At 40.5% G+C, this 25,682-nt stretch overlaps 1 protein-coding gene across 1 annotated transcript in view; it reads right to left on the minus strand.

Annotated features, from left to right (window-relative positions):
• anln (anillin, actin binding protein) overlaps nt 1-25,682 on the minus strand; it is a 102,668-nt gene that overhangs the window by 44,122 nt on the left and 32,864 nt on the right. The window contains exons 9-12 of the mRNA XM_072560711.1: nt 18,914-19,048; nt 8,552-8,808; nt 4,594-4,751; nt 134-278 (exon numbers count right to left, since the gene is read on the minus strand). Coding sequence (XP_072416812.1) covers nt 134-278; nt 4,594-4,751; nt 8,552-8,808; nt 18,914-19,048 — 695 coding nt within the window. The remainder of the gene's footprint in view (nt 1-133; nt 279-4,593; nt 4,752-8,551; nt 8,809-18,913; nt 19,049-25,682) is intronic.

Here is a 25,682-nt window from a genome sequence, read left to right on the forward strand (position 1 = left end):
AACACAAATGAAACTCCATTTCTTTCCACATCCCTGAAATTTAATGCTCTTAATTCAAAGTGCATAATTGTGAAGGCAATCAGGTTGATGTAATGTCCAGCATGCTATCGTCCTCTTGCATTGTAGTCATTACCTTCATCTTCTGTTTAATAGTAACTGAACCTGGAGTTGCACTATTCTTTTCCTCAAGTCTTTGAGAAACATCCTCTTTACGAACAATGACTTGTTTCACTGAAGGGCGTTCGGTATTAAGTCTTTGGGACCTGTAGGCATCAATACTGTGAAGAGGGGAGGGAGAAACAGGTGAAATTACAACACAAAACTGATTATAGTTAAACTTTAAAGGACTTCCCCTGGATCAGTGCCCAATAGGAATTGAAAATCTAGAGCTATATTAGATAAATTGCAGAATAATTGGCTAGTTATAAATTCACTATTTTCTTTGCATTCTCATCCATGTTGCTTTCTATTTGTTAGAACAACTTGCCTTGCACAAGCAAAATTATTTCTTTTACCTTTTATTTCTCAATCTCTCCCCAAAAACATTGCGTTCCTACTTCATGATTCTGACTTAGTAAGATTCATTGTCAAGAAGGATATTTTTTTTTAAAGAAAAAGCACATTGTTGGAGGAGATATTCTGGATTTTAAAAAAATGCTGTTGTCCATTGTTCTACTGTTTAAATGCAACTCAAATTAGATTGTTAAAATTTGACATTTCATTTGCACAGAATTCCACCCAGAGCCTTAGGGTACATTTTATTTGCCAAGGTTACAGCTGGTAGAGGTGTGGCTTTGTGTGAGTTATGTTTAGAGCAAAGCAAAGTTGCATTAGATTAGAAGCTGATATGATCTCATCCCAATTGTAGATGAAAGATGGTGAATTTACAGAAACCACCATGGAACCGTCATCTCTGCAACTTCATTTATTCCCTAAACTGATGGGGGATTTAAGCCAACATTTCCTGAACTATGTGGAACATTCGAGAGTCAACTACGTGGAAGATGCATGGGAAGTACTTGCTTGGGTGAAACTGAAAGACTAGATTGGCTGGTTAGGTGAGAGGTCATACTGAGGGGGTTTTCAGGTTGACAGGTAATAATTCACTTAGCTTTATTTGCACTTCCTTGCTGTCAGCCTTTACTGCAGTATGGGGGTGGGGTAGACTAAGTTGCACCTTGGTCAGCTGAAAATTTAGAAAAATTAATGAAAACAGCATAAAGAAACTTTGAGCTGCCTTCTGCCAGTCAAATGGTTCTCCACAGAACAGACAGGATGGATACAGAGATCCTAGTCAAAAGGTGAGATCCAAAAAGGAAAGAATCTGTTCTCTCAGTATATATGACAACAGTGGCCTCAAGATGCTCAACCTTTTATCAGGTAACATTTAGAGACACCTTCAACAAAAACCTTCACTGCAGTTGACCAGGTGGGCACATCAAGCCAATAGCCATTATTGAAAGCTACCTCATCACCAAACTCTGATTGTCTATCTTGCCCTTTCTTATGATTGAAAGCAAAATATCACAATGCTGAAAATCTGAAATATCCATGAAGAGAGAGAAACTGAGTTAACATTTTATGTCCAATGACTGTTCTTTGGAATCATTCCAACAGTCATTGGACTCGCAACATTAGCTGCTTCCTTGTCCACTGATGCTGCCAGACCTGATGCACTTCTCCAGTATTTTGTTTTTATTTAAAAATTTGAGAAATGTTGTGCGTGCAGCAACAAGAAAAACAATAGAAAACAAACTACAATTCAATGGTGTGACATGGGGCATTCATTTAAACTGCAAAAGGTATAAAGTTGGATGGACTACCTGACGTCAACGTGCACCAGAAATTACAACAGTAAACTCAGCCTTATCAATCATGCAAAATCTTCCTTCCTAACACCTAGGATCTGGTGCCAGAATTGGGAGATATTTCCCACAGATTAGTCAAGCAAAAGCCTGACATAATCCTAAACCTAACCCTAATCCTAACACATGGAATTATAATCTTGCACAAAACATCCCAGACATTATCACTATCCCAGAGTATGATTAGTCCCAGGAGGGGTGGTGGCACAGTGGTATACAGCTGGGAGGAAGTTGCTCTAGGAGTTCTCAACATTGACTCTGGACACCATGATGCTTAGCAGCACCAGGTCTGGTGAACTGCCACCAATAGCCCCTTCCACAGGAAAGCAAACAGCATACATGATAAGAAAAAGGCGGGGCTAAATGATTGCACAAGGCTTCAGGTGCAAGTTTTATGGCCCTGCCACAGCAAGTTGTGAATGATTAAAAACCCACTGGAGGAGATGGCTCTATCAATCTCCCCATCCTCAATCATGGGGTAGCCCAACATAGTGTAAAAGACAAAGCTGAAACATTTGCAGCAATGTTCAGCCAGAAGTGCCAAGTGGATGATCCATTTTGGCCTGCTCCACAGCCCCCAGTATCAGACACCAGTCGATAGTAAATTCATTTCACTCCAAATAATATCAAGAAATGACTGATGCACGAATATAGCAAAAGGTTATGGGCCCTGATAATATTCTAGCAACAAGACCGAAGAATTGTGCTTCAGAATATGCTGCTACACAATCAAGCTGCTCCAGTACGACACCGACACCCACCTCGACACCGACACCCACCTCGACACCGACACCCACCTCGACACCGACACCCACCTCGACACCGACACCCACCTCGACACCGACACCCACCTCGACACCGACACCCACCTCGACACCGACACCCACCTCGACACCGACACCCACCTCGACACCGACACCCACCTGACCCCGACACCCACCTGACCCCGACACCCACCTGACCCCGACACCCACCTGACCCCGACACCCACCTGACCCCGACACCCACCTGACCCCGACACCCACCTGACCCCGACACCCACCTGACCCCGACACCCACCTGACCCCGACACCCACCTGACCCCGACACCCACCTGACACCGACATCCACCTGACACCGACATCCACCTGACACCGACATCCACCTGACACCGACATCCACCTGACACCGACATCCACCTGACACCGACATCCACCTGACACTGACATCCACCTGACACTGACATCCACCTGACACTGACATCCACCTGACACTGACATCCACCTGACACTGGAAAATTGTCCAGGTATATCTGGTGCTGAAAAAGTACAAATCTAAACCATCCAGTTATCACTCCATCAGTCTAATTTTGCTCATCAGTAAAGTGATGGATGGTGACTATTACCAAATATTACCAATAGAACTTACTTAGAAATAACCTGCAAACTGCCACTCAGTTTGGATGCCAGCAGAGCCACTCAGTTCCTGGACTCTTTACAGATTGGTTCAAACATGGACAACATAACTGAGCTCTAGACAGCAACAGGGTGTGATTATTGCCTTTTACATCAAGGCTGCAGTTAACCTAGTGTGTCATCAAGGGCCTTAACAAGATTTGAATGAATGAGAATCAGGGGAAAACGCTCAGCCGGTTGGAGTCACTTGGCACAGAGGAAGACAGTTGAGGATCTTGGAGGTTAATCATCTCAGCTCCAGGACATCTCTGCAAGACTTCACCAGGACAGTTTCCTAGGCCTAACCATCTTCAGCTGCTTCAAAGATGCTCATCCACCATAAGGTAAGAAGTGGGCATGATTGCTGATGATTGTACAAATGTTCAGCACCATTCGGAATTACTCAGATACAAATGCAGCATTTTCTCGACAATATGTAGGTTTGTGTTAAAAAGTGGCAAGATAGAATCACACACCATCAAATATCCTGGGGGGTTACTAATGATCAGAAACTGAACAGGACTAGGCATGTAAATACTGTGGTGACAAGAACAGATTATAGGCTAAGAATCTTGAAGAAAGTAACTCCAGTAACTCCCCAGTGCCTGCCCACTATCAACAAAGCATACATCAGGAGTGGTTTGGAATACACTTGCCTAGGTAAGTGCAAGCCAACCAATATTCAAGGAAGTTGACACTATTCAGGATAAAGCTGCCAGCTTGATTGGTACCACATTCTATTCACTCGCTCCAACACCACGTTCAGGAACAGCACTGCAAGCCATCTACAGGAAGCATGACAGAAATATACCAAGATTCTTTAGACAGTACCTTTCAAATCCCTATCATCTCAAAGGACAAGGACAGTCGCTAAATGGGAACATCATCGCTAGCAAGTTTCCCCCACAAGTCAAATACCATTGTGACTTAGAGATGTATTGTCATTCCTTCATTGTTGCAGGGTCAAAATCTTGGAACTCCCTCTGTATCAACACTGTGGGTGTACCTGCACCAAATGAACTGCAGCAGTTCAAGAAGCCAATACCTACTCAAGAGCAATAAATGCTGGCCCACCCAGTGAAGCCCACATTCATGAATTAATTTTTAAAATATTAATATTAGGTGTCAATGTTGGATGTTCAGATGGATATGAAAGGAGGGACCTGGATATACAGGAATGAGTGGAACTGGTGACCTCAGCTGGTACAGGAATTGAGCTTGTACACTCTGGTATCACTCTGCACCGCAAACCAACCATCTAGACAACTGAGACAGCTACAATATCCTTGTAATACCTGTATAATAAGCTATGGTCACCCGTTGATGACCCCACACTGCCAGAAGACTCTGTTCTGGTTATATATTCTTGTTGTAATTTGTCCATCTTCATTTTGTTTGAAATTAAGTTGTCCTGTGTTGCAGGATTCATTGCAATATTTGTAGAAACAGATTTCTGTACAAAAACAGTAAAATATAACCCATTATAAAAACTTTTTTCAAAAAGCTATGTTTTTAAATTGCAGTGAGAGAAAGATTCTTTTAAAAATTACTTAATGCAATAATTGCCCTTTTGTCAAATTTAGAGTAAAACTTCATAATATCAAAGAACAGATTAGCACATTTGTTCAAATCATTTAACAGCAGTTTAGAGAAACAAAGTCATAATACTATAAAATAAATTGGGAAACATTATTTGAAAAAGGGATGACAGTGGCTCAGTTATGGCAAACAATGAATTGGGTATTGTGGCCCAACCATGGCAAATAGGGAATTTAGGGATAGTTCAAGGAACATCAGCCAAAAGAAGCAGATCTGAGGAATGGGAGTAGGTTACTTTTGGCAAAGGAGGACAATGGAATGGATTAAGTGAGGAAAAATAGAAGACAGTATTAAGCTTTCAGGGAACATAAACAGTCTGTAGAAGCTTCTATAGGTATACAAAGACCAAAAGACCTTACAGTCAGAAACAGGGGAAGATACAATAGGGATAAAAGATATGGCAGACCACCAAAAAACATACTTTGGTTCTGTCTTCACAAAACTTCCAAAAAAAAAGAAATTGGGGAACACAGGGTCTAGTAAGAGGGAAAACCTAAAGGAAACAATAAAAGTTGGAAAGTGGTATAGGAAAATAGCTTTTGCCAAGGAGGAAGTGCAATGAAGGCTTACAAGATTGATTCTTGAAATGGTAGGACTGACATGTGAGGAGAGATTGGACTGGTTAAGATTATATGCAAAGGAGGAGTTAAGAATAATATGGTGTTGAGGGTGGGGTGTGAAGAGTTCTACTAAAACCTATGAAATTCTAACAAGATTAGAAAAGATACACACAGGAAGGATGTTTCTGACGACCGGGAAACCCAGAAGCATGGGTCACATAGTCAGAGAGTCTCTGACTTTCTGATCATGAGGTAACTTTATGTTTTGCATTCCTCAGATTACAAACACATCTGGTTTCATTAAGACCATTTCTTAAAATGTTAAATTTAATACGTTACACCACTTCCACTCAGAAAAGACAGAAGTACAAGAACAACCTCGATTAGCTGAACATCAATTATCCAAATTTCAGATTATCCAAACAAGATCTCAAGGTCCTATAAAAAAAGTTATCCAAACAATCAGTTCTCCGAACAAAATACTCCCCTCTCATGTTGCTCGGACAATCAAGGTTCTTCTGTATAAGATTTATTTTACAGGACCCACCAGTACTTGAAACAAAGTGTTTAAAGCTGAACAATCTAATTGCTGTGTAAGGACATCAAGAAGATGTGAAGTTTTAAACTAGTTTTCATATAAATTAAGATAGTATGCTAAAGAGATCAAACCCTCAAGTGCGTTTCAAACACAAAGTGATTGAGAATGGAGTGGAATGGTGTGGTGTGATGGATTGAAATAAAAAGAAACAAAAAAAAGGAATAAAACCAGGAGCAAAAAAATAAAGAAAATTACAGCCCTCCAAACCTGTGCCGATCGAGATCCCCTATCGAAATCTGTCACCTATTTTCTAAGGATCCGTATCGCTGCTCCCTGCCCATTCATGTATCTGCCTAGAAACATCAGGGCGACACGTTGGCTCAGTGGTTAGCACTGCTACCTCAGTACCAGGGACCCAGGTTCAATTGCAGCCTTGGGTGATTGTCTGCGTGGAGTGTGCACGTTCTCCCTGTGTCTGTGTGGGTTTCTTCCAGGTGCTCCAGTTTCCTCCCACAATCCAAAGATGTGCAGGTTAGGTTAATTAGCCATGCTAAATTGCCCATAGTGTATATTTACCCCGGCTAATAACCTAGAGTGGGGAATGGGTTTGGGTGGGTTACTCTTTGGAAGAACAGTGTGGACTTGTTGGTCCGAAGGGCCTGTTTTCACATTGGAGGGATTTTAATTCTAATTCTAATCTTAAATGACACACCTCTGCTGGCAATATGTTCCAGGCACCCATCACCTTCTGCGTAACGAAATTTCCACGCATTTCTCCTTTAAAACATTTCCCCTCTCACTTTGAACTAGTGACCCCTAGTAATGGTGTCCCCCTGTCTTCTATCTACCCTGTCCATACCTCCCATGATTTTTTAGACCTCAATCAGGCTCCCCCCACCCCCCTCAACCTCAGTCTTTCTAATGAAAATAGTTCTAATCTACTCAACCTCTCTTCATAGCTAGCACCCTCCATACTAGGCAACATCTTGGTGAACCTCTCCAAAACATCCACATCCTTCTGGTAATGTGGCGACCAGAACTGTACACAGTGTTCCAAATGTAGCTGAACCAAAGTCTTATACAATGTAACATGACCTGTCAACTCTTGTACTCAATGCACCGTCCAATGAAGGAAAGCATGCCGTATGCCTTCTTGACCACTCTATTGACCTGCGTTGCCACATTCAGTGTATAATGAAGGTGGCAATACAAGGAAATTTAGTACTATGTGGAATTTTGGTCAATAGCAATTCAGGTAACATATCAAGTTTGTTGTCGAGAGTGTGGTGCAGGAAAAGCACAACAGGTCAGGCAGCATCTGAGGAGCAGGAAAATCGATGTTTCGGGCATAAGACCTTCATCAGGAATCAGAAAGATTCCTGATTAAGAGCTTTTGTCCGAAACGTCGATTTTCCTGCTCTTCCGATGTTACTAGGCCTGTTGTGTGTTTTCAGCACCACATTCTTGATTCTGATCTTCCGCACCTGCAGTACTCACTTTCACCTATATCAAGTTTGTGTTTCTGCAATAAGCAAAATGACCAAATAATGTGTGGTCTGATTGATTGGTAAATAAACATTAGTACTGTAATTAGGAAAATTTGGTGATTCTTTGAAAAACGTGTTGCCTTTTTTTTAAACTATCCCAAAATGTACAATGAGGCTTTAGTTTAATTTTTCAAACATAAGACAGCACCTCTGACAATGCAGCACTGGAGTATCACATAGATCTTGAGCTAAATTACTGAAGCAGGGTTTAAACCCAATTTAGGATTTAATTAAATGCACTGCTATGACAAGAAAGCTGACAGGAAAGTGGCCAAAGTAACTTACTTTTGAAATTATAAAGATTGGAGAAACTAGGGATCTAATAAAAGTTGTTTGATATGCTTATGAGGTTTTGATGAGGTATATCAGAAATTATCTATACCAGTTGGGGAATTAGCAACTGCAAACATGAATTTAAGGTCATTTGCAAAAAAATAAAGAAAAAGGTCTGTTAGACTGTCATGTTCTACAAGAAGGAAGTGTGGTGGAAGCATACCTTTCAGAGAAGTAATTGATAAATACATGGCAAAGAAAGATTCAGAACATAAGGGGAAGGCCAGGTAAATGTGGCCAATTGCTTAGCTTTTTCAAAAATCCATTGCAAACAAACGTCTAACAAATTTTCTTACTTTCTGTTCCACACATTTTTAGTATTCGCAAGTCTTTTAATCCGAACTTGGAAATGTTACATTGTTGCATTCAGTAGTGCTCTGCCACAACTACAGCCAAGTTACATTATTGGGACACAGCATAGTGGCTCTTTTTGGATTGGGGGAGTGGGGTGGTGGTGGTGTGGTGTGGTGTGGTGTGGTGTGGAGTGTAGCAATGACATAATTAAGCAGTATCGAGTACTCACATGAAGGTAACAAATACCTAACTAGACAAAGCTTGTTTCAGTTTTCACCAATAACAATGCTTACTTTGATGAGCTTACAAATTTACCTGAAGAGGTGGGGATTAAAAAACCCAGATCCATAAAGAGGCAGAATCCTACAAATCTAAATCTCACCTCTGGGTTTGTGACAGCATCAACTGTTTCTACCAATGGAGCAAGTAGCGACATTGAGGATATGTTCAGTTCATCATTTTTCTCCTCCATTTCACTTTCGGTTTCAATTTTACAGTCTTTTCTTTCATCCAATTCTTCATCCCCATATTCTTCTTCTTCCAATACCCCATCAAATAATTCATTAATGACCTCCAAACTGTTAATTTCTTCATCATTGTCAACGTTCATCTCAACTACACATGCCGCTTCAGCTTTATCTGCCAGAAACACATCAATTCAAATTAATTGTTATTCAATCTTGGTTTCCAAAAATCAAGTTACAGAATATTGATTAGTACACACAAACACCTCTATCCTACTCCAACAAATGCTTCAGTGATTTCCAGAAAACCATATATTTTATTACCTACTACACCAGCTAACGTTATGATTGGAGTACAGTTGCCAGTGTTACCACTTTACCACCAACAAACATATTTTCCTTTTCTACCAATTTGATTAAATTCAAAACTTACAACTAAAGATGAAGCAATGGTTGGCCAACCTATGCTATCATCCACTTCTGAGCTCCAGCGGCCACATAAGGTTCATGAGGACTTTAAAGAAAGCAATAAAGAACTCAAGCAGGGAATTAGGAGAACAAGGAGGAGCCATGAAATGACCTTGACAAGTAGGGTTAAAGACAATCCCAAGACATTCTATACATACATTAAAACAACAGGATAGCTAAGGAGAAGGTAGGACCACACAAGGATAAAAGAGGGAATGTGTGCTTGGAGGCAGAGGATGTGGGCAAGATCCTAAATGAGTACTTTGCGTCAATATTTACCCAGGAGAAGGATATAGAGGATAGTGAGATTTGTGTGGAGCATGCCAATATGTTAGGGTGTTGTGAGATCAAGAAAGAAGCTGTGTTGGGTCTCTTGAACAGCATTAAGGTGGATAAGTCCCCAGGGCCCAATGGTATCGAACCCAAGTTTATTGAGAGAGGCAAGACAGGAGATTGCAGGGACATTGACCAAGATCTTGCTAGCTTCTGGAGAGGTCCCGGAGGACTGGTGAGTAGCTAATGTTATTCCTCTGTTCAAGGAGGGAAATGAAGATGATCCAAGAAACTAAAGAATGGCGAGTCTCACGTCAGTGGTTGGGAAGCTATTGGACAGAATTCTTAGGGATAGGATTAACGTGAATTTGGAAAAGCATGGGATACTCAGCAACTTGGATAAAAATGTAATTTGATGGGTTAATAAGTTTGTAGACAATACAAAGATCAGTGGAGTTGTGGATAGTGCAGTAGGTTGTCAAAGGATATAGCAGGATATAGATCATTTGCAGATATGGGCAGAGAAATGGCAGATGGAGTTTAATCCAGGTAAGCACGAGATGCTACACTTTAGGAGATCAGAGCTTAAGGAAAACTATACAGTTAGTGACAGGGCCCTAAACAGACTTGATGTAGAGGGATCTTGGGGTTCAAGTTCATAGCTCCCTGAAAGTGGCCACACAGGTAGATAGGATGGTAAAGGTGGTGTATGGCATGCTTGCCTTTATTGGTTGGGGAACGGAGTACAAGAATCAGGATGTCATGTTGCAGCTTTATAAAAATTCAATTAGGCTACACTGCGTATTATGATCAATTCTGGTCGCCAAGTCACAGCAAGGGTGTGGAGGCTTTGGAAAAGGTGTAGAAGAGGTTTATAAGAGGGTATGAACTATAAGGAGAGGCTCGAAAAACTAGGATTGTTGTCTTTGGAGTAGCAGAGGCTGAGGGGAGATTTAGTAGAAGTCTATAAAATTATGAAATGCATATATATGGTTGACAGTCAGAATCTTTTTCCTGATATTGAAATGCCTAAAAATAGGGGGCACGCATTTAAGGTTAGAGGGGGAAGGTTCAAAGGACATGTGAGGAGTGAATTGTTTTTACACAAAAAAAAGGAAGGAGTCTGGATCAGGCTGCCAGGGTTGGTAGTGCAGGCAGATACAATAGGGGTGTTTAAGGGATGTTTAGATATGCAAGGAATGGAGGGATATGGACCAAGGGCAGCCAGAATGGAATAGTTTAATCTGGCCTTATTTTTCATGACATCATGAGCCAAAGGACCCATTCCGTGCTGTACAGTTCCGTGTTCTATCAAATATATATATTAAGGCATGTATTTGAATTACATAGCTTGCTACACAAGTATTCAAAAATCCTAATGCAACAGTTTTACATTTTTGTTTAAGAATTGACAATTTGTAAAATAAATCTTAAAGATGCGCAGCATCATTAAACATAATAAAATATTACATGTCACTTAGAAAGAGCAAGATCAATAACTGTATTAGGACGACCAATAGTTTGGCCAGAGCTATGTTTTAAAAAGCATCTTACAAGAGGAGAGAAGTAGAGGGGTTAGGCAGAGAATTCGAATTTCATTCTTGGGATGTGACCATCACAGGGAAGGTCAGTATTTCGAATGGTCTTTGACAAGGTGCTGTTGAGTTGCCATCCAGAACTGCTGTAATCCATATGGTGTAGGTACACAAACAGTGTACAAGACAAAGTAGCCAGATTGGGAGTTTATGCAGATACACAATTGCACAAACTCTCAATCTGGCTATCTTGTCTAATGTGAAGATTCTCAGCACTGCTGTTCCTCTGGGCAAACAGAGTATTCCATCACTTCCCTGAATTGCACTATGTAGATGGTCGATAGGCTTTGGGGGAAATCAGAAATCCTAGAGACCTCAGCCTCTGAACTGCTATTATAACTATAGAATTAATATGACTGGTCCATTGGTGGACTGGATGATGTTGATGGTTGCATCTTCAGTGATGGGTAATACTACTGAGCCTCAAGGTGATATATTTAGATTATTACTTGCTTGAGATAGTCATTGCCTGGCACTTGTCCAAGAGAGGTCATTCAATGCATTTCTCACTGAAGATGATTACAAATGCTTGTGTGATGCAATGTTACTTGCCACATATCAGCTAGAGACTGATTACTTAGGTCTTTATTGCATGCGGACATTGATTACCTCCGTCTCTGAGGAATTGCAAGTGCTCCTGAATACTGTGCAATCATCAGTGAGTATCTTTTTTTTCTGATATTATGTTGGAGAGAAGATAATTTTGGAAGGAGTGTAAGAATGTTTGCCCTCAAACACAATCCTGAAGAACTCTGGCAATGCTGTGCTGGGATTGAGATGATCAGTATCTAACAACCACAGCCAAACATCCTTTGTGCTAGGTAAGTTTCCTACGACTGGACAGGAACTCTGTCCATCCCCAAACACCACCATCATCAACCCTTACCTATTCCTTGTGACTTCAATTTTGCTAGGATTCTTAGTATCAAAGACAGCCAGTTTAAGACAAGATGATATAGGTGAAGAAGTAGATTCAGCCAATCGAGTCTGCTCTGCCATTCACTCAGATCATGGCAGATCAGATAGTCCTCAACTCTGTTGCCCTGCCTTTTTGTCATATATTTTAAATCAATAAGGGAGTCCAAATTTATCTTAGATTTGAATATACTTCATGACCCAGGCTAAGTAGCCTCTAGTTAAGAATTTGAACAATTCACAACCCAGAGAGAATGAGTCTTCTTCTGTCAAATATGACTGCACTTATTCTGAGATTATGCCATCTAGATCTACATGCCTTCTCATTCTTCTAACATTCCAACAAGTACAGCCCAATCTATTCAACCTCTGCTCATAAGACAGTCCCTCCATACTGGTATCAGCCTATTGAACCTTCTCTGGACTGCTCCAAATTCCAATACATCTTTCCTAGAGAAGGGGTCCAAAATTGTCCATACCATCTCAGCTGTGGTCTGACTTGTGCCTTCTATAGCAAAACATTTATATTCCAGTCCCTCTGAAATAGTGATGTGGAGATGCCAGAGTGGGACAAAGTCAGAAGTCACGTGGGACCAGGCTATAGTCCAATAGGTTTTATTGAAATCACAAGTTTTCTAAGTGCTACTCGTATCAGGTTCACTTGATGTGTGACTTCTGACTCAAATAAAGGCCAACATTCCATTTTGTGATGCACTGGATTAGACCCCCAAATCCCTTTTCTGTAGTCTTTTTCCATTTAAATGATATTCACCTCCTGTATTCTTCCTGCCAAAGTGTATATTCTCACATTTCCCCACATTATATTCCATCAGCTAGGTTTTTGCCTGCTCATTTAACTGTCTACAGGTAAATCCCTCTGCAGATTGTCATCCTAGCCACTCATGTTCCCACTCAGTTTTGTGTGACCTGCAAACTTGGCTGTAGTACATTCATTTACCTCATTCAAGTTATTAATATACATTGTAAATAATTGTGAGCCCAGCACTGATTCCTGCCGCACACCACTTGAAACTGGATCCAATTCTAAAACTACCGTCTATTAGTTAACCAATTCTGTATCTACGCTAATATACTACCCACAGCACCTTGGGCTCTTATCTTACAAAGTAGCATAATATGTGGTAGTTTAAACATTTTCTGAAAATCCATTTTACTTCTTACCTAAAAGAATTCTAGTAAACTTGTCTGACATGATCTCCCCTTCATGAAGTTACAATTATATTTTGCTTGATTATATTATGCATTTCTAAACGCTCTGTTACATCTTTTATAATAGACTAATATTTTTCCAATATCAGAGGATATTAAATGAACTGGCCACTATTTCTATAGCCACCTCCTTTATATCCTAGGATGCATTCATCAGGTTCAGGGGACCCATCAATCTTTCGACCTATTAGCTTGCCCAGCAAGTTTACTCTAGTGATAGTCATTGTATTTATTTCCTCTCCTGTTTTTTCCCATTGAATGTTTAACAATTTACAGATGCTCTTAATGTCTTCTACTGTAAAGTCTGATGCAAAGCACTTATTATTTACACGTTTACCTTCAAAGTTTATTTTCTTCCTCATTTTCTTTTTCAGTTGCCTTTTGTCTGTTTTTCAAAGATTTCCAATCCTCTGGCTTCTTGTAAATATTGTAATTGTACCATCCTCCATCACTTCCTCTGACAGTTCTTTCCACAGACACACCACTCTTTACGTGAAGAGGTTGCCCCTCAGATCCCTTTTAAATCTCGCCCCTCTCACCCTAACCTATGCCCTCTACTTCAGGACTCCCCCACCCCAGGGAAAAGACAGTGTCTATTTACCCTACACCTGCCCCTTATGATTTTATAATCCAAAAGGTCACCTCTCAGCCTCTGACACTCCAGGGAAAACAGCCTCAGCCTATGCCTATAGCTCAAACCCTCCAACCCTGTCAACATCCTTGTAAATCTGTTCTGAACCCTTTCAAGGTTCACAACATCCTTCCTATACGAGGGACACCAGAATTGCGCATAATATTCCGATATGCTGACATGTCTTGGAAAGAGCTTACTTTAAACAAATTCTCCCAGTTCAGGTTTTTCTTTCCCAGTTTGATTTGTTTTAGCATGTAGTCAGAAACTGTTGGTAACAGAGAAGCTATTACTGTGAAAAAGGCTGCATGCATCAACAGATGTTTCTTCAGAGAAAGTGAGGACTGCAGAGTCGAGATTGAGATGCTGGAAAAGCACAGCAGGTCAGGCAGCATCCAAGGAGCAGCAGAATCGATGTTTTGGGCACAAGCCCTTCATCAGGGCTTATGCCTAAAACATCTTTTCTCTTGCTCCTCAGATGCTGCCTGACTTGCTGTGCTTTTCCAGCACCACACTTTCAACAGATGTTTCTTGCCTGACTCTTCTCCTCTCTGCAATCTCTCCTGCCTATAAGAAGCTGAGTTTGAATTTATCATTTGTCAAGGAGTGTTTTGGGGACATTGCAGGTATTGGAACAGCTCATTCGTTAAGTTGCTATATCGAGTCAGTTGGGTTTTCAAACAGTTAAGTTATTCTAAATTCTGTTTTCTTTTGTTCGTATTTCAACCATAGTGTGTAAATAAACTCTGTTTTGCTTAAAGACGAGTGGTTTGACTAGTTGCATCACTCCTGGAATATCTGCTTTACATCTGCCTTTAAAATAAGAAAAATGTTATGGGCTGGGCTACCTTCTTAAAATGTTTTGAGGGGGTCTGGCCTGGTCCATAGCACATTTTATAGTTGCTCTTTCCAAGGAGATCATTTACTCATATAATTTGTTAAACCTGCATCGTTATACATTACCAGATCCAAAATTGCCTGATCCCTAGTGGATCTACAATATATTGTTCCAGGAAAATGTTCTTGAATATACTCTATAAATTCCACCTCAAGGCTTCCTCTACCAATCTGCCTATCCCGATCTTGAAGATGATTAAGTATTCATTATTACTGTACTGCCTTTTTTTTGTATGCCCTCATTATCTCCTAATTTATTCACCGTCCCACCAAATAGCTACTTTTAGGAGGCCTATAGACAATTCAACATTTTCTTTCCTCTATTTTTTTAATTCCACAGAAGTGCATTCTACATCTCCCAATTCAAGATCATTTCTCACTATCATTTATTCCATCCTGTACCAACAATGCCACCCCATCTGTCCTCTAGGAAAGTCATATTCCACTGAACATTTGGTCCCCAGCATTGATCTCCTTATAATCATATTTCTGTAATGACTACAAGTTCATACTCATTAACCTGTATTGGAGATGTTTCCACGACTTGGAGAGACTAGGACCAAGGGCATTGCCTCAGAGTGAAGGCATGACCCTATAGAACTGAAATGAGGAATTTCTTCAGCCAGAGGTTAGTTAATCTGAGCACCTTGGATTCCATAGCCTTCTGCCATACTAAGTCATTAAGTGTCTTTAAGATAGAAATAGATAGGTCCTTGATTAGTGAGGGAATCTAGAGTGCAGGACAATGGGGTGGAGAAACTTATCAGTCATGATCCAGTCGTGGAGAAGACTTGATGGTCTAAATGGTCTAATTATGCTCCAACATCTTATGGTCTTATTAATGGTGACATTAATTCATCTACTTTGTTCCAAGTGCTATGTTTCAAATACTGTGCACATTCAAGAAAAGAGTCATTTTAACTATTATTTCTCCTATTGACCTACTTACTGCGGTTTTTCGAAGTTTGCAATCTCTGTCCTTCCTCTCCCACTTTGGGTATCTATCAAAATAGTTGCCCTGCAATTCTGCCAAATCCTCTTGTTTTGCGAACCTACATTTCCCCTCTTCAAAACCTTCAACACCATCCCCCCCACCCAAATTAGTTTAAAGGTTTTTCGACAAGCCTAGTTATTTGATTTGTCATGACATGGGTCTCAACATAGTTGAAGTGAAGACCATCCCACCAAAACAGCTCATTTCTATCCTCGTACTGGTGCCAGTGCCTTGTGAACTGAAAGACATTCCACCAACAGCAGTCTGAGCTATATAATTAACTCTTTCAGTTTGCCCACGGTTCACGTAGTAACACAGAAATTACATTGGAGGGTTCCGATTTTTAATTTGGCTCCTGACTGTTCAAAGCCTTATAGCAAAACCACCTTTCTTGACCAACTAATGTCATTACTACCAACTTGGACAACGACTACTCAATTCCCTTCCTGTCCTTTCGAAGTTCTTCTCCAGCTCCAAGGATATATGTCTTCAATCCTGACACCAGGCAAGCAAGATAACCGATAGAATTCCCACTCAGCTGTGGAGAACAGTTTCAATCTCCTAACTGCACGGTCCCTGACAATAACTATGCTCCTATTACCTTTCCCCACTTGAATGGCTCCCTCTACCAAGGTATTTTCAGCTCACTTCTTGAATTCAGCCTTTTTTTCCCCATATTTGGACAAAGTCCATAATTTGGTCTGCAGTTGTTTGGCTCTGGAAGAAGCCAAACTGAGCAACAGTGAGCAGGTTATTGTTGAGTAAGTGCTCCTCGGTATCATATCAACAATACCTTCCATCAAACCGATCAAGAGTAGACTTAAGGGACAGTGGTTGGATTGGATTGGATCGATCCTGCTTTTGATCAACAGATTTGTCTTTTTTCTTCCTCAGGGAGGACAGATCTGGAAAATTGCCTGTGTTTTAGTTGTAATGTACACCTTATCTAAAGGACATATCTAGTTCTTGATTTCAATCTTCACTGTTATAGTGAGGATCCATAGTTCAAAATTATTTGCTATATCAAAACAAAAAAGGCTGAAGGCAGAGAATATCAGGTGGCTGAATACTGCAAGAATACGGTGGACCTCAAAAGGAGACAGTTGACACATCTATTCAGTATTTCAGCTTTGCCTTTATCACTGATGTATTAGATTCGCAAATCACTGTGGGTGCGGTTACTTTTTGCAACCTTGTCTAGTTAATTGTCAGATTGTCTACCACCATTCATGACTGGACAGGGCAGAGGTTAGATCTAAAGTCAATTTGTGTAGGACTGTTTGGCTGTCTGTAACTGGTTATCAATTTTTGGTCCAAGTTATGAGACGTTAACAAAGATTTTGTAGCGACTTTGCCACTTGCAGAACTTGTGTCAATGCTGGGTGGTCCACCTGGTTTTATTATTTGATTTTGATAGCAGATCACTAGGTCACTTCATAAAACAATTAAGAGGGAGCCATATTGTGGGTGCAGACCCATGTGAAAGCTAAATCAGCCATGGACAGCAGACTTCTTCTCATTGGTTAAGTAGATGGATTTTTACAACAATCTGGTAGTTATATAAGAGGAACATGTTATGCCAGATTAGGTAGTCAAATAATTTGAATTTCTCCAGCTGCTATGATTAGATCAAATTTTGCTAGTCCTGTAACATTACTACTGTTCTACAGTTGAGTGAGATGGGTGTCGATTTGGGAGAGGCTGGGGAATTCAAAGTCTCCATTCCCAAATTCTATCCCAAGAGGACTACAGTATATGCATTTAAGGATGTCAACCAACCTGATATGGTTTGGTTATTGTTGTTTTTCTACACTCAAGGTTCATATGTAAAACAATAGCTACTTAGGAAAAGTTAGCGTAAAGTAAATGAGTCAACATTTCCAAAAAGGAAAAGACTGAGGAGACAGGAGCATTATTTTAATTAATCAGCTGCTGCATCATTATACTAAAGTTCCTAGATTACCATGCTCATTTAACAGCTTTAATGTAAAAGAAATTAAAAACAACCTTCAAACCATCTTCTAATATTAAAGGAAAACAGTTGGGGTCCATTAAAACACATTAATAACTGGTTAACTTCAGTCTTTCGGTCCTATTTATCTGTCTTACTAAATACGGAGTTAATTTTATGTATAATATTAAAAATATGGATTAAGATTTCAGTTTTAGGCAACAATGTTCAACTTATTTAACTTCCCTGCTAATTAAAGATGATGATTTGACGGCTTGGCAGAAACAAATTGAGTGGCTAAGATCAATTATAAAGAGGTGGTAGCGGCATTGTCATAATTGGGCAAGTAATCCAGAAAAAGTTAATGTTTGGGGTCATGGGTTCAAATTCCACCAGAGCAGGTGGTGAAATTTATAACCGCCAATGCTCCTTAGGGAAGGAATGAATCATCCTTTTCTGGTCTTTCCTACATGTAACTCCAGACCCAGAGCAACGTGGTTGACTCTTATCTGCCTTCTAAAATGCCCATAGCAAGCCAGAGATCAAGGGGAAATAGGGATAGGCATTAAAAATTAGCCCAGCCAAGACACTCACATTCCATGAATAAAAACAGAAAAATTCCACTCAAGTGTGGTCCAGTGGTAGATTATTTTTACATGGCACAAAATTTGCATATAATAAACACAGAGAAAGATGAACTACTGGGGAGGTGTTGGAGGTAAAATCCATGGAACCGTGCAACTGCAATGCAGTTCTGGTGTCCTACCTAATACGTAGCACTCAGCCAACCTAAAAGAAGATCAAGTGATCATTATCTCAGTGCTGTTCATGGAACCTTATAGTGCACGCATTGGCTGCCACATATACTAAAACAAATTCTCACACGGTAAAGCATTTGGGACACAAGTTGTGAAAAGCAGTTCGTAAGTGTTTTTTTCTTGCACTATCTCACTCTAATGAAACCATTTGAGTATTGTGTGCAGTTCTGCAATCTACATTATAGATTGCAGATGTGTTTTAATTAATCAGCTGCTGCATTATTACTAAAGTTCCCATATTATGATGCTCATGGATGTGTTTGCACTGAAGAGGGTGCAGAGGAAATTTTCCAGAGTGCTGCCTAGGCTGGACAGTTTTAGTCACAAAGCAAAATTAGATATACCAAGCTTGTTTTCTTTGGAGCACAGGAGACTGAGGGAGGACATGATTGAGATGTATGAAATTATGAGGAGCACAAACAGGGTAATAGGAAGAAACCTTCCCCTTGTAATCAGCAGACAAAGTACTATCACCAAATGAAGAAACACGGAGATGGTATAAACTCACCAGTATTTCTTTCATCACCACCCTTTTCTTCATTCCTTGGCACGTTCTCGGTGACATTCAGTTGTTCAGAGACGAAGGTAACCTTTTTGAAAGGACTATTTGAAACCTCCTTCGAATTTTGTCCACAAGAAGCAACTATTAAAATTAAACAAAAATGTACTGAAATCCAAATACAGGCACAAAATCTCTAGCTAGTTTAAATATTCGTAAAATCCAGAGGTTCAGCTAAGTCAAGTAACAAGTTCGACTGATTTTTCCCACTCCACCTTGCTGTCTGACTTCACAAACTATCCATAGCAAACAAGATGAGAAATGATTTCAGATTCAAGGTAATTGACAAAAGAACCAGATAATACAGGAGATCCTTTTGCAAATGCTATTTGTTAAAATCTGGAATGCACTCTAACTTTCAAATGGAAACTGAACTTGAAAGAGAAAAAAATAAATACAGATATAGGAAAGTGGGGCTAGTTAGATAGCTCCTCCAAAAGGGTAGTTTAGCCTTGATGGGATGAATAACCTTCTACTCTGTTGTATGAACCCATTGCTTTGCTACTGAAGCACAAGAAAGTATGACGCCTTATTTCAAGGAGCAGATTACCATTTCTTGACAGAATACTTCTCAAAGACTGGTGAATGTGATACTTAATATTGTGTACATACAAAATTTCATCATTCTTTATAACAACACAAAAAGCCAATTCTGTTTTTGCACAATTTGGATTGCTTAAAAAGGTTTCCAAGTCTAGATGCATTGATTTCACATTTATTTTTGAATAGACAGACTATAAGCTTCAAAATCACTAGTTACAAGGGGAATTGCTTCTACATCCTGATGTAGTCTACCTTGCAAGCTCATAAATCTAGTTTTATCTTGAACAAGATAGTGGTATCATCACTAGAGTATTAACTGAGAAACTCAACATTCTGGGGATCTGGATTCGAATCCTGCCTTGGCAAATGGTGGAATTGGTAGCAGCACAGTGGTAGACAGTTGGCAGGGAATTGCCCTGGGAATCCTCAACATCGACACCAGACTCCATGAAGTTTCATGAATTCAGGTTAAACAGGGGCAAGGAAACCTTCTGCTGACTACCAAGTACCATCCTCCTTTGGCTGATGAATCAGTACTGGACCATAGTGTCCAAGGCATGGAGGAAGCACTGAGAGCGGCAAGGGTGAAAAGCGTACTTTGGGTGGGGGACTTCAATGTCCTCCATCAAGAGTGGCTCAGCAGTAGCACTACTGATCAAGCTGGTTGGGTCCTGAAAGACATAGCTGAGACACTAGGTCTGCAGTAAGTGTTGAGGGAACCAATAAGAGGGAAAAACATCTTTACCAGCTTCAGATACACCTGTCCATGGTAAGAATGACCACTGCAGAGTCATTGTGAAGACAAATTCCCACCTTCACATTGAGAATGCCCTCCCTCCATGTCATATAGCAGTATCACCTTGTTAAATGTGACAAACTTCAAACAAATCTAGCAAGTCAAAACTAGGCATCCATGAGGTGCAATGGACCACCAACAGCAGCAGAAATTACTCCAGCACAATTTTCAAACTCATGACCTGGCAGATCCCTTACTCAACCACCATCAAGCCAGGAGATCAGCTCAGCAGGTCTAGTAGCATCTGTGGAGAGCATAGTTTTGAAGTGCGGTCACTTGACCTAAAGCATTAACTCTTTTTTACCACTGATGCTGCCAGACATGTTGATTTTTCCAGCAGTTGCTGCTTTTGTTTCTGATTTCCAGCACCTGCAGTTCTTTGTTTTTCTTTAAGCCAAGGGATCAACCCTGGTTCAAAGGCAATTGCAGGAAGGTGTACCAGGAGCAGTAGCAGGCATAACTACAAATGAGGTGTTAACCTTGTGAAACCACCAAACAAGAGGACTTGCATGCCAAACAGGACAAGCAGCAAGGGATAGACAAAGCTAAGGAATTCCACAACCAATGGATCAGATCTAAAAACTCTCCAGACCTGCCACATCCGGTCATGAATATTAGTGGACAAATAAACAATTCACTGTAAGAGAAGCCTTCGCAAATATCCCCATCTTTGATGATGGAAGAGGCCAAAACTTCAGTGCAAAAGGCTGAAACAATCACTACAATCTTCAGCCTGAAGCACGGAGGGGATGATTCATCTTGGCCTCTCCCACAGATTCCAGTCTTCAGCCAATTTAATTCACTTCACGTGACATCAAGAAATGGTTGGAGACAATGAAAAGTGCAAAGGTAACGGGTCCTGACAACATTCTGGCAAAAACAGTGCTGAAAACTTGTATTCCAGAACTTGCCACTCCTCTAGCCAAGCTATTCCAATGCACTTACATCACTGGCATCCACCCGACAATGTGGAAAACTGCCCAGGTATATCCTGTATACAAAAAGCAGAACAAATCCAACCCAGCCAATTACTGCCCCATTGGTCTACTCTCAATCATCAGTATTGGATAGTATCATCAACAGTGCTATCACGCAGCACCTGCTCAGTGATGCCTCGTCTTGGTTTTGCCAGGACAACGCAGCTGCTGACCTCATTATAGCCTTGCTTCAAATATGGACAAAAGAACCGAATTCCAGAGTGCAGGTGAGTGTGACAGCCCTTGACATCACGGGCAATTTGACTGATTGTGGCATTGAGGAGCCTTAGCAAATCTGTAGGGCAAAATCCGCTGGTTGGAGTCATAGGTGACACATAAGAGGATGGTTGTAGCTGTTGGAGGTCAGTCATTTCAGCACCATGACATTGGTGCAGGAGTTCCTCAGGGTAGTATCCTAATCCCAAAATCTTAAGCTGCTTCAATGGCTTTCCTTCCACCATACTGTCAATATTGGGGATACTTGTTGATGATTGCACAATGTCCAGCACCATTCGACAATTCCTCAGATAATGAAGGAGTTCACGTTCAAATGCAAGACGACCTGGACAACGTCCAAGCTTGGGCTGAAAAGTGGAATTAACATTTGCACCACACAAACACCAGTCAATAACTATATCCAACAAGAAATAATCAACCGACCCCCTTGACATTCAATGGTGTCATCACTACTGAAGCCCAATTATCCTTGGAGTTACCATTGACTAAAAACTCAACTGGACTCAGCACATAAAGACAGTGGTTACAAGAGTAGATCAGAGGCTAGTAACTCCTCACCGGACTCCCAAAGGGTGAAAGTGAGGACTGCAGATGCTGGAGATTAGAGTCAAGATTAGGATGGTACTGGAAACACACAGCAGGTCAGGCAGCATCCGAGGAGCAGGAGAATCGATGTTTCAGGCAGGAGACTCCCAAAGCTTGTCCATCAGCTACAAGACACAAGTGAGAAGTGTGATGGAACACCCCCCACCGGCCTGGAAGGGTGCAGCTCCAAAAACACTCAAGGAGCTTGACACAATCAGGGTCACAGCATCCCGCTTGATTGGCACCACATCCACAAGCATCCATTCCCTCCATCACTGACACTAAGTAGCAGTATAGTAGCAAGATGCACTACAGAAATTCACCAAAGATCCTTAGACAGTATCTTCCAAACCCACTACCACCCCCATCTAGAAGAACAAAGGCAGCAGATAAATGGGACACCACCATCTGCAAGTTTCCCTCCAAGTTACTCACGTACTGATTAGGAAATATACTCCCACTCCTTTACTATCACTCTGTCAAAATCCTAAAAATCCTTCCAGGGACTCTGTGGGTCAACCTATAGCAAGTATACTACAGCAGTTCAGGAAGGCAATTAGGGATGTGCAATAAATGCTTGTCTGCCAGCGATGCCATGTCCCACACATAATTAAAAAAGATTGTCTGAAGCGTGAAGTTCAAACAAATTAAAAGTTGTTGCTGCAGGTACATGTTAAAATGCTTGAAGAAATTTTATGCACTTATAAAACTAATTTATTGATATTCTCAAATCTCACGATGAAAAGAAAATGAATAAGAGGGTAAAGATTTAAATAACCTTGATAGGTGGTTGAAGCAGAAGAATCAAAAAGGATGATTAAACATCTAGCGCATGAAACAGAACAACTAGTGAAGTCCCTCAGTGATCAGTGCGGAATCTTGTTGTTTAAATTAAACACAGATGACTTGGGTGTGGAAAAACAAAATTCTGCATGTTTACAGATAGTACCACACCAGGAGGAGCCTTAAAATAACAGGGAACAGACTAATCAATCTGAGTTGCTGGGTTCCTATACCAAGAAGTAAGGAACTTTGTTTAATGCTGGCAAATACAAAGCGATGAAATTGGGAAAGGCAACGAACAATGGCATGAGAAGCTAAATGGTTACAATTCTATAGGACATGGCTGCAGATAGTTTTGAACATCCTGATGAATAGGACTCTGAAGATATCAGGAAGCAGTTTGGAAAATTTGTGCACCCTTTAATGGTAGGAACAGAATACAAATCCATTGCACTGAGATTAGTTGTTTTTCAGACTTCAGGTTGTATTTGGAAGCTGAATGCTGTGTACTGCAGTCCATCATGTTGGGCAACAGCTTGAGTGTGACCCTGCGGTATCTTTTTTTTACCCCTTCCATCAATCTGAGTTGGTCTTCAACATTTTAGAGTTCATGTAGTCATGATTTGGGGATGCCGGTGTTGAAGGGGGTGTACAAAGTTAAAAATCACACAGCACCAGGTTATAGTCCAACAGGTTTAATTGGAAGCACACTAGCTTTCGGAGCGACGCTCCTTCATCTATCACCTGATGAAGGAGCGTCGCTCTGAAAGCTAGTGTGCTTCCAACTAAACCTGTTGGACTATAACCTAGTGTTGTGAGATTTTTGACAGAGTTCATGTAGATTGGTAAATTGTGCTGAAATCACAGAATCAGAATCATAGAAGGGTATGATGCAGAAGGGAACCACTTTCCCTCATGCTTGCATTAAATGAGCATCATGACCTTGTGCCATTCTCCTGCTTTCTCCCAATACCCTTGTACATTATTTTTATCCAAATAATCATCCAATACCCTCCTGAATGTCTTAATTTAACCTTCCTGAAGCACACTTTGGGTAGTGTATTTCATACACTAACTGTTCAGTGAAAAAGATTTTCCTCACTTCACCCTTGCTTCTTTTGCAGATTATTTTAAAGTTATACCCTGTTGTTCTTGTTTCTTCTATCTCTCCCCATCTAATTTTATCAAGCCAGCTCATGATTTTGAAAATCTCCATCAGATCTCATCTTTGTCTTCTTGAACAGCAGTCCCTACCTCTTCAATCTTTCCTCACAACTGAAGTTCCTCATCCCTGAAATGGCTCTTGTAAACAGCTTCTGCATGCTTGCCGATGTACTCACACCCTTCCTATAATGTGGCACCTAGAATTGCCCGCAATTTTGCAGCGGAAATCTAAAAGTGTTTTTTCCAAGTTCAACATCACCTTCTTGCTTGTTTACTCATCACCCTATTATAAAGCCACTGTATTGCTTTACTTATTTTCTCTACCATTCCTGCCACTTTCAATGATCTGTGCACTGAAATACACCCAGGTCCCTCTGTTCCTTCACACCCCCTTGGCATTGCATCCCCTATTTTATGTTGTCTTTCAATGTTTTTCCTGGCAAAATGCATCAACTCATATTTGCCTGCACTGAAATGCATCTGCAACCTATGTGCCAATTCCACCAACCTGTTTATGTCCTTCTGGAGTTCTACACTTTCCTCCTCACAGTTTACAATTCTTTCAAGTTTTGTATCATCTGCAAACTTTGAAATTGCCCCCTGCACATCAAGATCTAGATCAATAATTTAAAAAAAAAAACAGGAAAAGCAAGGGTCCCAATACTGATCCCGGAGGAACTCAATTGCAAACCTTACTCCAGCCCAAAAAATATTCATTGATCATTACGGTTTCCTCCCACATCAAATTTTGAATCCATGTTGCTATGTCTTATTCAATGATCTACAACTTTCCTCAATCTGTTTTGTGACACTACATCAAACACGTCCTGAAAGTCCATAGACACCACATCAACAGTGTTACCTTCATCAATCCTTCCTGTTAACTTCTCAAAAAAAAAACACTAGTTAAAAATTATTTCCCATTTAGACAATCATATTCCTAATGTAACAACTAATTCCGTTCTGAATAATTGTCTCCAGAAGCTTCACCACCTGACAATTCAAACTGACAGGTCGACAATTGCAAGACTTATCCTTACAACTATTCTTGAATAAGGCAATTGTTTGCATTTTCCTGTCTTCGGGAACTTCTGCAGAATCTAGGGCAGACTGAAAGACTGTGGTCAGTGACCCTGCAACTTCCACTTTCACTTCCTTCAAAATCTTTGGATGCATCTCATCCAGTCCCAACACCTGGGCAACTTTAAAGTTGCTAGGGTCTATCCAAAACATTTATTTAAGAAAATAGGGAGGTAGAAAACAGAAAGCACAGACTAGTTAGCCTAAAATCCACCAGGGGGATGATTGCTAGAATCTATTATTAAAGTAGTTACACTGGGATACCTAGAGAAAACAAAAATCACAATGCAATCACGGAGATGTAATATGGCTTTGTGAAAGGGAAAGCATGCTGAATTAATTTAAGAGAGCTCTTTGAACAAGTAACGAACAGAACCTGTGAATGTGGTGTGCTTATAATTTCAAAAGGATTTGATTAAGTGCCTCAAAAGTACATAAAATAAGCGTTTGTGATGCAGGGGATAATACATTAGCATGAATAGAGGATTAGTTATCTAACAAGTAGATGTGGGGAAATATGTTGTGTATTTGCACAAGTATGATTAACTGTCAC

Source organism: Chiloscyllium punctatum, chromosome 41, assembly GCF_047496795.1.
Source record: "Chiloscyllium punctatum isolate Juve2018m chromosome 41, sChiPun1.3, whole genome shotgun sequence".
Taxonomy (NCBI): Eukaryota; Metazoa; Chordata; class Chondrichthyes; order Orectolobiformes; family Hemiscylliidae; genus Chiloscyllium; species Chiloscyllium punctatum.